The sequence below is a fragment of the Tachypleus tridentatus genome, chromosome 10 (assembly GCF_004210375.1).
Source record: "Tachypleus tridentatus isolate NWPU-2018 chromosome 10, ASM421037v1, whole genome shotgun sequence".
NCBI lineage: Eukaryota > Metazoa > Arthropoda > Merostomata > Xiphosura > Limulidae > Tachypleus > Tachypleus tridentatus.
Window position 1 is genome coordinate 193,953,403 of NC_134834.1, and position 15,034 is coordinate 193,968,436.

A 15,034-nucleotide genomic window follows, 5' to 3' on the forward strand; every position below is an offset into this window, starting at 1 on the left:
AAGTGAAACAAATAAAGCGTGGAATCATTTTTATATTACTAGTGATTTCTGGAAAAAATAATTAGAGTAATAAAAAATATCCGAATCACTTGATCCTTTAGAAGTGAAACAACTAAAGTGTGGAATCATTTGTAACTTACCAGTTTCTTCTGGGGGAAAGTGATCAGAATAATAAAGAGTATCCAAGACACTTGATTTTTTAGAAGTGAAACAAATAACATGTGGAATGATTTTTATTTTACCATTGTCTTCTGGGGGAAAGTGATTAGAGTAATAAAGAGTATCCAAGTCAGTTGACATTTCAGAAGTGAAAGAAATAAAGTGTGGAATCATTCTTAACTTACCAGTGTTTTGTGGAAAGAAGTAATTAGAATAATATAGGGTATCCGAGTCATTTGATATTTTAGAAATGAAACAAATGAAGTGTGGAATCATTTTTAACTTACCAGTTTCTTCTTAGGGAAAGTGATCAGTAAAAAAGAGAGTATTGTTTGTTTTTGAATTTCGCACTATCTGTGCTAGCCGTCCCTAATTTAGGAGTGTAAGACTAGAGGGAAGGCAGCTAGTCATCACCACCCACCGTCAACTCTTGGGCTACCATTTTACCAACGAATAGTGCGATTCACCGCAACATTATAACGCCCCCACGGCTGAAAGGGCGAGCATGTTTATCGCGACCGGGATGCGATAAAGAGTATCCAAGTCACTTGATCCTTCAGAAGTGAAACAAATAAAGTGTGGAATCATTTTTAACTTATTAGTGACTTCTGGAGGAAAGTGATGAGAATAATAAAAAATATCCAAGTCACTTGAACCTTCAGAAGTGAAACAAATAAAGTGTGGTATCATTTTTAACTTACCATTGTCTTCTGGGTAAAAGTGATTACAGTAATAAAGAATATCCAAGTCACTTGAACCTTCAGAACTGAAACAAATAAAGTGTGGAATCATTCTTAACATACCAGTTTCTTCTGAAGGAAAGTCATTAGAATAATAAAGAATATCCAAGTCACTTGATTTTTCAGAAGTGAAACGAATAACATATAGAATCATTTTTAACTTACCATTGACTTCTGGGGAAAGTGTTTCGAGTAATAAAAAGTATCCAAGTCATTTGATACCTCAGAAGTAAAAGAAATAAAGTGTGGAATCATTTTTAATTTCCCAGTGTCTTCTGGGAAAAAGTGATTAGAATAATAAAGAATATCCAAGACACTTGATTTTTTAGAAGTGAAACAAATAAAGTGTTGAATCATTTTTAACTTACCAGTATCTACTCGGAAAAAGTAATTAAAATAATAAAGGATATCAAAGTAACTTGACCCTTCAGAAGAGAATCAAATAAGGAGCGGAATCATTTTTATCTTACCAGTGACTTGTGGGAAAAAGTAATTGGAATAATAAAAAATATCCGAGTCACTTGATCCTTTAGAAGTGAAACAAATAAAGTGTAGAATAATTTGAAACTTACCAGTTTCTTTTGGAGGAAAGTCATTAGAATAATAAAGAATATCCAAGTCACTTGATTTTTCAGAAGTGAAACGAATAACATATAGAATCATTTTTAACTTACCATTGACTTCTGGGGAAAGTGTTTAGAGTAATAAAAAGTATCCAAGTCATTTGATACCTCAGAAGTAAAAGAAATAAAGTGTGGAATCATTTTTAACTTACCAGTGTTTTGTGGGATAAAGTAATTAGAATAATAAAGGATATCCAAGACACTTGATTTTTTAAAAGTGTAACAAATAAAGTGTTGAATCATTTTTAACTTACCAGTATCTACTCGGAAAAGTAATTAAAATAATAAAGGATATCAAAGTAACTTGATCCATCAGAAGAGAATCAAATAAGGAGCGGAATCATTTTTATCTTACCAGTGACTTGTGGGAAAAAGTAATTGGAATAATAAAAAATATCCGAGTCACTTGACCCTTCAGAAGTGAAACAAATAAAGTGTGAAATGATTTTAAATTACCAGTGTTTTCTGGGAAAAAGAAATTAGAATAATAAAGAATATCTGAATCACTCGATCCTTCAGAAGTGAAACAAATAAAGTGTGGAGTCATTTGTAACTTAACAGTTTCTTCCGGGGGAAAGTTATTAGAATAATGAAAAATATCCAAGTCACTTGATCTTTCAGAAGTGAAACAAATAAACTGTGAAATTATTTTTAACTTACCAGTGACTTCTCTAAAAAAGTAATTAGAATAATAAAAAATTTCCCAGTCACTTGTTCTTTCAGAAGAGAAACAAATAAAGTATGGAATCATTTTTAACGTACCAGTGTCTTCTGGGGAAAAGTGATTAGAATAATAAAAAATATCTATGTCACTTGACCCTTCAGAAATGAAACAAATAAAGTGTGGGATCATTTTAACTTACCAGTGTCTTCTGTGGGAAAGTGATTAGAATAATAAAAAATATCCAAGTCACTTCATCTTTCAGAAGTGAAACAAATAGAGTGTGGAATCATTTTTAACTTACCATTGTCTTTTGGGGAAAAGTGATTAGAGTAATAAAGAGTATCTAAGTGATTTGATGCTTCAGAATTGAAACAAATAAAGTATGTTTTAATTTTAACTTATCAGTGTCTTCTGGGAAAAAGTAATTGGAATAATAAAGGATATCCGAGTCACTTCATCCTTCAGAAGTGAAACAAATAAACTGTGAAATCATTTTTACTTACCAGTGACTTCTGGGAAAAAGTAATTAGAATAATAAAAAATATCCGAGTCACTTGATCCTTTAGAAGTGAAACAAATAAAGTGTGGAATCATTTTTAACTTACCAGTGTCTTCTGGGAGAAAGTGATTACAATAATAAAAAGTATCTATGTCATTTGACCCTTCAGAAGTGAAACAAATAAAGTGTGGAATCATTTTAACTTCCCAGTGTTTTCTGTGGGAAAGTGATTAGAATAATGAAAAATATTCAAGTCACTTCATCTTTAAGAAGTGAAACAAATAAACTGTGGAATCATTTTTAATTTCCCAGTGTCTTCTGGGAAAAAGTGATTAGAATAATAAAGAATATCCAAGACACTTGATTTTTTAGAAGTGAAACAAATAAAGTGTTGAATCATTTTTAACTTACCAGTATCTACTCGGAAAAAGTAATTAAAATAATAAAGGATATCAAAGTAACTTGACCCTTCAGAAGAGAATCAAATAAGGAGCGGAATCATTTTTATCTCACCAGTGACTTGTGGGAAAAAGTAATTGGAATAATAAAAAATATCCGAGTCACTTGATCCTTAGAAGTGAAACAAATAAAGTGTAGAATAATTTGAAACTTACCAGTTTCTTTTGGAGGAAAGTCATTAGAATAATAAAGAATATCCAAGTCACTTGATTTTTCAGAAGTGAAACGAATAACATATAGAATCATTTTTAACTTACCATTGACTTCTGGGGAAAGTGTTTAGAGTAATAAAAAGTATCCAAGTCATTTGATACCTCACAAGTAAAAGAAATAAAGTGTGGAATCATTTTTAACTTACCAGTGTTTTGTGGGATAAAGTAATTAGAATAATAAGGATATCCAAGACACTTGATTTTTTAAAGTGTAACAAATAAAGTGTTGAATCATTTTTAACTTACCAGTATCTACTCGGAAAAAGTAATTAAAATAATAAAGGATATCAAAGTAACTTGATCCATCAGAAGAGAATCAAATAAGGAGCGGAATCATTTTTATCTTACCAGTGACTTGTGGGAAAAAGTAATTGGAATAATAAAAAATATCCGAGTCACTTGATCCTTTAGAAGTGAAACAAATAAAGTGTAGAATAATTTGAAACTGACCAGTTTCTTTTGGGGGAAAGTGATTAGAATAATAAAGAATATTCAAGTCACTTGATTTTTTAGAAGTGAACTAAATAAAGTGTAAAATCATTTTTAACTTACCAGTGACTTCTGGAGGAAAGTGATTAGAATAATAAAAAATATCCAAGTCACTTGACCCTTCAGAAGTGAAACAAATAAAGTGTGAAATGATTTTAAATTACCAGTGTTTTCTGGGAAAAAGAAATTAGAATAATAAAGAATATCTGAATCACTCGATCCTTCAGAAGTGAAACAAATAAAGTGTGGAGTCATTTGTAACTTAACAGTTTTTTCTGGGGGAAAGTTATTAGAATAATGAAAAATATCCAAGTCACTTGATCTTTCAGAAGTGAAACAAATAAACTGTGAAATTATTTTTAACTTACCAGTGACTTCTCTAAAAAAGTAATTAGAATAATAAAAAATTTCCCAGTCACTTGTTCTTTCAGAAGAGAAACAAATAAAGTATGGAATCATTTTTAACGTACCAGTGTCTTCTGGGGAAAAGTGATTAGAATAATAAAAAATATCTATGTCACTTGACCCTTCAGAAATGAAACAAATAAAGTGTGGGATCATTTTAACTTACCAGTGTCTTCTGTGGGAAAGTGATTAGAATAATAAAAAATATCCAAGTCACTTCATCTTTCAGAAGTGAAACAAATAGAGTGTGGAATCATTTTAACTTACCATTGTCTTTTGGGAAAAGTGATTAGAGTAATAAAGAGTATCTAAGTGATTTGATGCTTCAGAATTGAAACAAATAAAGTATGTTTTAATTTTTAACTTATCAGTGTCTTCTGGGAAAAAGTAATTGGAATAATAAAGGATATCCGAGTCACTTCATCCTTCAGAAGTGAAACAAATAAACTGTGAAATCATTTTTACTTACCAGTGACTTCTGGGAAAAAGTAATTAGAATAATAAAAAATATCCGAGTCACTTGATCCTTTAGAAGTGAAACAAATAAAGTGTGGAATCATTTTTAACTTACCAGTGTCTTCTGGGAGAAAGTGATTACAATAATAAAAAGTATCTATGTCATTTGACCCTTCAGAAGTGAAACAAATAAAGTGTGGAATCATTTTAACTTCCCAGTGTTTTCTGTGGGAAAGTGATTAGAATAATGAAAAATATTCAAGTCACTTCATCTTTAAGAAGTGAAACAAATAAACTGTGGAATCATTTTTAATTTCCCAGTGTCTTCTGGGAAAAAGTGATTAGAATAATAAAGAATATCCAAGACACTTGATTTTTTAGAAGTGAAACAAATAAAGTGTTGAATCATTTTTAACTTACCAGTATCTACTCGGAAAAAGTAATTAAAATAATAAAGGATATCAAAGTAACTTGACCCTTCAGAAGAGAATCAAATAAGGAGCGGAATCATTTTTATCTCACCAGTGACTTGTGGGAAAAAGTAATTGGAATAATAAAAAATATCCGAGTCACTTGATCCTTTAGAAGTGAAACAAATAAAGTGTAGAATAATTTGAAACTTACCAGTTTCTTTTGGAGGAAAGTCATTAGAATAATAAAGAATATCCAAGTCACTTGATTTTTCAGAAGTGAAACGAATAACATATAGAATCATTTTAACTTACCATTGACTTCTGGGGAAAGTGTTTAGAGTAATAAAAAGTATCCAAGTCATTTGATACCTCACAAGTAAAAGAAATAAAGTGTGGAATCATTTTTAACTTACCAGTGTTTTGTGGGATAAAGTAATTAGAATAATAAAGGATATCCAAGACACTTGATTTTTTAAAGTGTAACAAATAAAGTGTTGAATCATTTTTAACTTACCAGTATCTACTCGGAAAAGTAATTAAAATAATAAAGGATATCAAAGTAACTTGATCCATCAGAAGAGAATCAAATAAGGAGCGGAATCATTTTATCTTACCAGTGACTTGTGGGAAAAAGTAATTGGAATAATAAAAAATATCCGAGTCACTTGATCCTTTAGAAGTGAAACAAATAAAGTGTAGAATAATTTGAAACTGACCAGTTTCTTTTGGGGGAAAGTGATTAGAATAATAAAGAATATTCAAGTCACTTGATTTTTTAGAAGTGAACTAAATAAAGTGTAAAATCATTTTTAACTTACCAGTGACTTCTGGAGGAAAGTGATTAGAATAATAAAAAATATCCAAGTCACTTGACCCTTCAGAAGTGAAACAAATAAAGTGTGAAATGATTTTAAATTACCAGTGTTTTCTGGGAAAAAGAAATTAGAATAATAAAGAATATCTGAATCACTCGATCCTTCAGAAGTGAAACAAATAAAGTGTGGAGTCATTTGTAACTTAACAGTTTTTTCTGGGGGAAAGTTATTAGAATAATGAAAAATATCCAAGTCACTTGATCTTTCAGAAGTGAAACAAATAAACTGTGAAATTATTTTTAACTTACCAGTGACTTCTCTAAAAAAGTAATTAGAATAATAAAAAATTTCCCAGTCACTTGTTCTTTCAGAAGAGAAACAAATAAAGTATGGAATCATTTTAACGTACCAGTGTCTTCTGGGGAAAAGTGATTAGAATAATAAAAAATATCTATGTCACTTGACCCTTCAGAAATGAAACAAATAAAGTGTGGGATCATTTTAACTTACCAGTGTCTTCTGTGGGAAAGTGATTAGAATAATAAAAAATATCCAAGTCACTTCATCTTTCAGAAGTGAAACAAATAGAGTGTGGAATCATTTTTAACTTACCATTGTCTTTTGGGGAAAAGTGATTAGAGTAATAAAGAGTATCTAAGTGATTTGATGCTTCAGAATTGAAACAAATAAAGTATGTTTTAATTTTTAACTTATCAGTGTCTTCTGGGAAAAAGTAATTGGAATAATAAAGGATATCCGAGTCACTTCATCCTTCAGAAGTGAAACAAATAAACTGTGAAATCATTTTTACTTACCAGTGACTTCTGGGAAAAAGTAATTAGAATAATAAAAAATATCCGAGTCACTTGATCCTTTAGAAGTGAAACAAATAAAGTGTGGAATCATTTTTAACTTACCAGTGTCTTCTGGGAGAAAGTGATTACAATAATAAAAAGTATCTATGTCATTTGACCCTTCAGAAGTGAAACAAATAAAGTGTGGAATCATTTTAACTTCCCAGTGTTTTCTGTGGGAAAGTGATTAGAATAATGAAAAATATTCAAGTCACTTCATCTTTAAGAAGTGAAACAAATAAACTGTGGAATCATTTTTAATTTCCCAGTGTCTTCTGGGAAAAAGTGATTAGAATAATAAAGAATATCCAAGACACTTGATTTTTTAGAAGTGAAACAAATAAAGTGTTGAATCATTTTTAACTTACCAGTATCTACTCGGAAAAAGTAATTAAAATAATAAAGGATATCAAAGTAACTTGACCCTTCAGAAGAGAATCAAATAAGGAGCGGAATCATTTTTATCTCACCAGTGACTTGTGGGAAAAAGTAATTGGAATAATAAAAAATATCCGAGTCACTTGATCCTTTAGAAGTGAAACAAATAAAGTGTAGAATAATTTGAAACTTACCAGTTTCTTTTGGAGGAAAGTCATTAGAATAATAAAGAATATCCAAGTCACTTGATTTTTCAGAAGTGAAACGAATAACATATAGAATCATTTTTAACTTACCATTGACTTCTGGGGAAAGTGTTTAGAGTAATAAAAAGTATCCAAGTCATTTGATACCTCACAAGTAAAAGAAATAAAGTGTGGAATCATTTTTAACTTACCAGTGTTTTGTGGGATAAAGTAATTAGAATAATAAAGGATATCCAAGACACTTGATTTTTTAAAAGTGTAACAAATAAAGTGTTGAATCATTTTTAACTTACCAGTATCTACTCGGAAAAAGTAATTAAAATAATAAAGGATATCAAAGTAACTTGATCCATCAGAAGAGAATCAAATAAGGAGCGGAATCATTTTTATCTTACCAGTGACTTGTGGGAAAAAGTAATTGGAATAATAAAAAATATCCGAGTCACTTGATCCTTTAGAAGTGAAACAAATAAAGTGTAGAATAATTTGAAACTGACCAGTTTCTTTTGGGGGAAAGTGATTAGAATAATAAAGAATATTCAAGTCACTTGATTTTTTAGAAGTGAACTAAATAAAGTGTAAAATCATTTTTAACTTACCAGTGACTTCTGGAGGAAAGTGATTAGAATAATAAAAAATATCCAAGTCACTTGACCCTTCAGAAGTGAAACAAATAAAGTGTGAAATGATTTTAAATTACCAGTGTTTTCTGGGAAAAAGAAATTAGAATAATAAAGAATATCTGAATCACTCGATCCTTCAGAAGTGAAACAAATAAAGTGTGGAGTCATTTGTAACTTAACAGTTTTTTCTGGGGGAAAGTTATTAGAATAATGAAAAATATCCAAGTCACTTGATCTTTCAGAAGTGAAACAAATAAACTGTGAAATTATTTTTAACTTACCAGTGACTTCTCTAAAAAAGTAATTAGAATAATAAAAAATTTCCCAGTCACTTGTTCTTTCAGAAGAGAAACAAATAAAGTATGGAATCATTTTTAACGTACCAGTGTCTTCTGGGGAAAAGTGATTAGAATAATAAAAAATATCTATGTCACTTGACCCTTCAGAAATGAAACAAATAAAGTGTGGGATCATTTTAACTTACCAGTGTCTTCTGTGGGAAAGTGATTAGAATAATAAAAAATATCCAAGTCACTTCATCTTTCAGAAGTGAAACAAATAGAGTGTGGAATCATTTTTAACTTACCATTGTCTTTTGGGGAAAAGTGATTAGAGTAATAAAGAGTATCTAAGTGATTTGATGCTTCAGAATTGAAACAAATAAAGTATGTTTTAATTTTTAACTTATCAGTGTCTTCTGGGAAAAAGTAATTGGAATAATAAAGGATATCCGAGTCACTTCATCCTTCAGAAGTGAAACAAATAAACTGTGAAATCATTTTTACTTACCAGTGACTTCTGGGAAAAAGTAATTAGAATAATAAAAAATATCCGAGTCACTTGATCCTTTAGAAGTGAAACAAATAAAGTGTGGAATCATTTTTAACTTACCAGTGTCTTCTGGGAGAAAGTGATTACAATAATAAAAAGTATCTATGTCATTTGACCCTTCAGAAGTGAAACAAATAAAGTGTGGAATCATTTTAACTTCCCAGTGTTTTCTGTGGGAAAGTGATTAGAATAATGAAAAATATTCAAGTCACTTCATCTTTAAGAAGTGAAACAAATAAACTGTGGAATCATTTTTAATTTCCCAGTGTCTTCTGGGAAAAAGTGATTAGAATAATAAAGAATATCCAAGACACTTGATTTTTTAGAAGTGAAACAAATAAAGTGTTGAATCATTTTTAACTTACCAGTATCTACTCGGAAAAAGTAATTAAAATAATAAAGGATATCAAAGTAACTTGACCCTTCAGAAGAGAATCAAATAAGGAGCGGAATCATTTTTATCTCACCAGTGACTTGTGGGAAAAAGTAATTGGAATAATAAAAAATATCCGAGTCACTTGATCCTTTAGAAGTGAAACAAATAAAGTGTGAAATGATTTTAAATTACCAGTGTTTTCTGGGAAAAAGAAATTAGAATAATAAAGAATATCTGAAGCACTCGATCCTTCAGAAGTGAAACAAATAAAGTGTGGAATCATTTTTAACTTACCAGATTCTTCTGAGGAAAAGTGATTAGTATAATAAAGAGTATTGTTTGTTTTTGAATTTCGCACAAAGCTACTCGAGGGCTATCTGTGCTAGCCGTCCCTAATTTAGCAGTGTAAGACTAGAGGGAAGTCAGCTAGTCATCACCACCAACCGCCAACTCTTGGGCTACTCTTTTACCAACGAATAGTGGGATTGACCGTAACATTATAACGCTCCCACGGCTGTAAGGGCGACCATGTTTGGCGCGACCGGGATGCGATAAAGAGTATCCATGTCACTTGACCCTTCAGAAGTGAAACAAATAAAGTGTGAAATGATTTTAAATTACCAGTGTTTTCTGGGAAAAAGAAATTAGAATAATAAAGAATATCTGAATCACTCAATCCTTCAGAAGTGAACAAATGAAGTGTGGAATCATTTTTAACTTACCAGTGTCTACTGGGAAAACGTAATTAAAATAATAAATGATATCCGAGTAACTTGATCCTTGAGAAGTGAAATAAATAAAGTGTGGATTCATTTTAACTTACCAGTGTCTTCTGGGGGAAAGTGATTAGAAGAACAAGGAATCTGTTTAACTCTGATATGGAAACCTGGCCGTGAGGTGGCTGAATCTGAATGGAATTCAATTTTGATCTCTGATGTTTCGAACTGCAAGGTTCCTGATAAAATACATATATACGTACACATTAATGTATACACCATTTATAAATTCTTAGTAACTTATACTTTCAGTGAGAGAAATAGGCAAACAAGCGTTTTTCATTAGTTTAGATCAATATGAACTCGAATAAATTATACAAATATCTTTTGGTAATATTAAACTTTAGTTTTATTACTTCATGAAGTCGCTGTGCGTATAACTAACTGTCTGTAAATAAATATATTTTCTATCAAGTTTATTTAACGTACAGTTTTACATATTATACGTTTTGCAGTAATTTTTTGACTTCAAATAAAGCATATAGAATAAATTTAAAGATTACAAGCTTAGAATAATTGTTTGTTACTTTAGAATTAAGTTATACTGAGCAATCTACTGTGTCCATTTCGGAGAATCAAATCCCGGTTTGGTTTGTTTCGATTTTCGCATAAAGCTTCTCGAGAGATAGTTGCGCTAGCCGTTCCTAATTTTGCAGTGCAAGATTAAAAGAAGGGCAGCTAGTTATCACCACCCACCGCCAACTTTGGGCTACTCTTTTACCAAAAAATAGTGGGATTGACCGTCACATTATAACGTGGCCATGGCTGAAAGGACGAACATGTTTGGTGTGACGGGAATTCGAACCCGAGACCCTCAGATTTTGAGTCGAATGCCTTAACCACCTGGTCATGCTGGGCCCTAACCTTGGATTTTAATATCAAGTCTGTAAGCTTATCGCTGTCCCACAGGGGGACTCGAGCAAAAAGAGAAACGTATTGAGTTTTCTGTCAAACTTCCTAAAATCTTACTGGTGAAACCTTAGTTGTAGTTTCTTTTTTAACCCATTCAATTTTTTTTTTTTTAAAAAGACAATTTATCTTACTGGAACCTAAGGAATAACTTATGTTTTGTTAGTGACCTGCGCACTTACTACAAATAATTATATATATAGTGAAGGCAAATAAAGGTTACTTTTTTCTCCTACTGGTAGCAATCCACATAGCCTTTCCCCGTTCACGGAGACGTAGTCGTACTGACAATTTCCACTACCCTCAACATCAAAACTCAGAAAGGTCAGCTCCAATTTGCAGCTGTCTCTTTGCCGATAAACGGTGTAGCGACAGTCCAGGTTGTTGGGATATTGTAGTGGATATTCCTCACTCCTGATATCGAATTCGGTCTCCGTATATTTCTTGTGACAAGGGTTAGACAAAGGCGTGTCAGAGGTCGGAAATGAAGCTTTTAAACATTCTTCTTGAGTGACTTTTATTCGAAACCCAGAGCGAGAACTAGCTGAGTCAGTCCGAAAGTGGATCATTTTCTCAAACGACTGGAAATCATAGTTTTCTAGGTACAGAAATAAACGTTTCAATCTAAGCAAAAATCTTTGTTTATTTCTCTATTTCACCTTTTTAGAAATATTTAATACAACTGTCTCTAAAAAGTAAGCCAACAGATAGTTTGTGATTGAATTTATTGAAAGGTAATTTGAAAACCGTTTCTAAATTGTTTTTGCTTTTAAACAACGTAAGTAATTTTAGCTCTCAGATACTTAACACGGAGTGACGGATATTTATTGTTTGGCATGATATATTTCTTGATAACTGCAAAGCTACACAATTGTTTCTATTCGTACTCTGCCCACCGAGCGTATCAAAACCTGACTTTTGGCGTCATTATCCCTTAGGCTTATCGCTGGGCCATCCCATTTGCAATATGTCGACGATAGAATTATTTCACGAGCAATTCCATAAACAAAGCACAAATAAAAATAATGTCGATTTCTTTAATCTATATTAAAATATAAATTGGCATTGGGAAAGAAAAAAAATACCGAACGACTTAAAAAATGTTTATTATTATTCTAAATTAACGCTTGTTTATCTTTCTTGTTTATGGTAAAAGATAATAGAAGTAACGTACACACTGTTCGGAAAAATACATGTTGAGTACATTAAATAATGGACCAGTGATTATTAGCATGCTATAATATAGATCTGTGGTTCGCACCTCTTTTGCTTTGATTTGGTTTGTTTTGAATTTCGCGCAAAGCTACACGAGGGTTATCTGCGCTAGCCGTCCATAATTTTGCAGCGTAAGACCACAGGGAAGGCAGCTAGTTTTTACCACCCAGAACCAACTCTTGGGCTAATCTTTTACCAACGAAAAGTGGGATTAACCGTAACATTATAACGTCCTCATGGCTGAAAGGGCGATAATGTTCGGTGTGATGGGGATTCGAACCCGAGACCATCAGATTACGAGTCGAGTCTCTTAACCACATGGCCATGCCAGACCTCGCACCTCTTTACTACTTAGAAAAAAAAGAATGCAATTCGCACTTTGAAGCCATATGTGGGTTATTAGAGTGACGGTTAAATTCCAGTGCAACTCAAGGGTTGTTGATGGATGACTTTGACTAAAAACTTTAACTTTCCTAAATTTGGGACGACTAGCACAGGGAGCCTTTGAGAAGCTGTGAGCAAAATGTTACAAATAAACTATAAATAAAACAAAAGTACAATGCATAATTACCATGCCACTTTACTGATGCAATTACGTTGAAAACAATTGTTAAGATATAAGTATCTAAAAGAAGAAGTTCTGGCTTCAAATTATCTCGTAACCCCTACCACTATACAGTAGCGTGTTGTCTATCAGTAAACACTAAAATGACATCACATAAAGGACGCTTAATGTTGCACTTGATATTGCTATAGCATTAGTAAAACATGATCCTGCCATGAATGACGAGAAGAATAACGCACTCTGTAGGATACAACAGGATGTGACACATGAACGTCAAAAGCAAGAAATAAAAATATTTATTACTCTTATTTTTGCTTTTCTTTACTCTTGAAACAGAACACATTGCTGAAGCACATTAATAACATGTTTAACATCATGGTGAGGAATACTGTTGTAGTTTGATACTCTCAATGAAAAACGAAACGCGCCAACGTTATTCCTGGAAACACAATAGGATTCTATAAATCGTTTGATATAATCCTCCTGTTGTAGGAGATTTAAGTCCTTGAGATGTAAAGATTTCTGTCAAAGAAATACTAAAGCTGTCGAAAATTATTTTCCAATGATACTCAGTATCTTAGACCTTCTAGTGTTTATTGTTGTTGTTGATTTCAGAAGACACTTACCAGAGGTTCCTGATGGTAAAGTTCCACAAAGTTTCTGGTCGTCCACCTCCACGTAGTCATACTCACAGTTTGTACTCGATTCGACATCAAAGTGCAGAAACTGTAGTTTGAGAGTACAGATATTAGCATTGTGACGTCGGACAGTGTAAATGCAATCCAAGTCGTTATCGTAGTTTGTGGGATAGTTCACGCTTTCCAAATAGAATTCTTTCCGGGCGTAAACTTTGCTACAAAAACTTCTCTCGGGCACGAACGGCATCCCAGTTGTGTATGAATTACATTCTTCCTGCACCACTCGAATGACGTAGCCGCGGTCAGTATGCCGATCATTAGAATGAAAAGAGAACACCTTTGCAGTTGCGTTGAAAGCAACTATTCCTAAAAGCGAAATAACTAAGTAAATCAACTGGAAATATGTTGAAATGAAACGTTCAGCACATTAAACGCTATAGTACAGCGAAAAAACTAGTTAAAAATTAAACTAGATAAGATAAAAGTACACATGAATAGTCTCACTTATATTGTAAATAGTTATAAACCAGCTGAAGTGAAGTTAAACTGCATAAATAAAAACAATGAAAACAAGTTTTTTAACCTATACATATTATGAGACTTTATTTTTTGGTACAAGAAAATTATGTCTTTACATTTTGTCTATTTTGATCAACAATGACGGTGAAAGCTACATTCACTTTGAATCATTGTAGTAAATTACTTGGACAAAAACAAATGAAACAAAGTGAAATACTTCTGTAAAATACACAAATATAAACTTATTTTTTAAAAAGACAAGATATATTTCATACTTTAAATATATTTACGCGATTAAACAACAACAAAAGGAAATAGGATAATTGTAAACAACCTAAAAAGAAATGTGTTAATAAATCTGTATAAATATAACCATATTACATTGGGTTAGTCGTACTGAGGTTAATAAATTAGCCTGTTTGATATGGCTATAAGAAACCCTTGTATTTATATGGATGGTATAGCCAAATTAAATATGGCAATTTTCCTATATAAATCGGAAGAACAAGGTCTCAGTTTAAAAAAAACAAAACACGCTAATATTTAGTAATTTATCAAATTTCTCAGGTGCTCAGTCGTACATGTTAATCTAATTTCCTAATAATAGCAGTTGTTTGGCCATTCCTGAAAAAGTATTAAGAGTGCTTCGTCTGATTTGGTTTGTTTTGTTTTGAATTTTGCGCAAGCGCTTCGTATTTTGCAACAGCTGTTTAATAACTTTACTAGAGTGAATATTTAGCCATCTAAACGTATTTATTAACAATGACAGGCGTTTGATTATACTAACAAGTTATAAATCACAATTCATTGCTGATGGCACAAACCGTTTCTAACCATAGATTACACTTTAATGAAACACACAATATTAATAACAACGTTTATTAATAGATTATCACTGATAGCTAATAGTCTTCCAGGTTAAATGACTTACGTCGAAGGTTATTTGTTAGTCTCCCACAGAAACGTTCCTGTTCCACTTCGAAGAAATCATCGGAACAGCCTGGACTATTTTGAATCTGAAATTCCTCGAAAGTAAACTCCAGTTTGCAAACATATTCACTGAAACGTAAAATGGTATAACGGCAGTCCAAGTTGTTGTCATAATTAGAGGGATAATTTACGCTACGTATTTCAAATTTTTTATTGGAAAATCTCTTGTTACAGTAAACTGGATTCAGGTCCGAAGGAAGACTCGCTTGTAAATCGCATT

General features: G+C 31.8%; 1 protein-coding gene across 1 annotated transcript in view; it reads right to left on the bottom strand.

Annotated features, from left to right (window-relative positions):
• LOC143227882 (cubilin-like) overlaps positions 1 to 15,033 on the bottom strand; it is a 42,584-nt gene extending 27,551 nt beyond the window's left edge. The window contains exons 1-4 of the mRNA XM_076459235.1: positions 14,756 to 15,033; positions 13,294 to 13,671; positions 11,111 to 11,485; positions 10,026 to 10,157 (exon numbers count right to left, since the gene is read on the bottom strand). Of these exons, the coding sequence (XP_076315350.1) occupies positions 10,026 to 10,157; positions 11,111 to 11,485; positions 13,294 to 13,552 (766 nt within the window). The 5' untranslated portion in view covers positions 13,553 to 13,671; positions 14,756 to 15,033. The remainder of the gene's footprint in view (positions 1 to 10,025; positions 10,158 to 11,110; positions 11,486 to 13,293; positions 13,672 to 14,755) is intronic.
• Position 15,034: the final 1 nt, after the last annotated feature.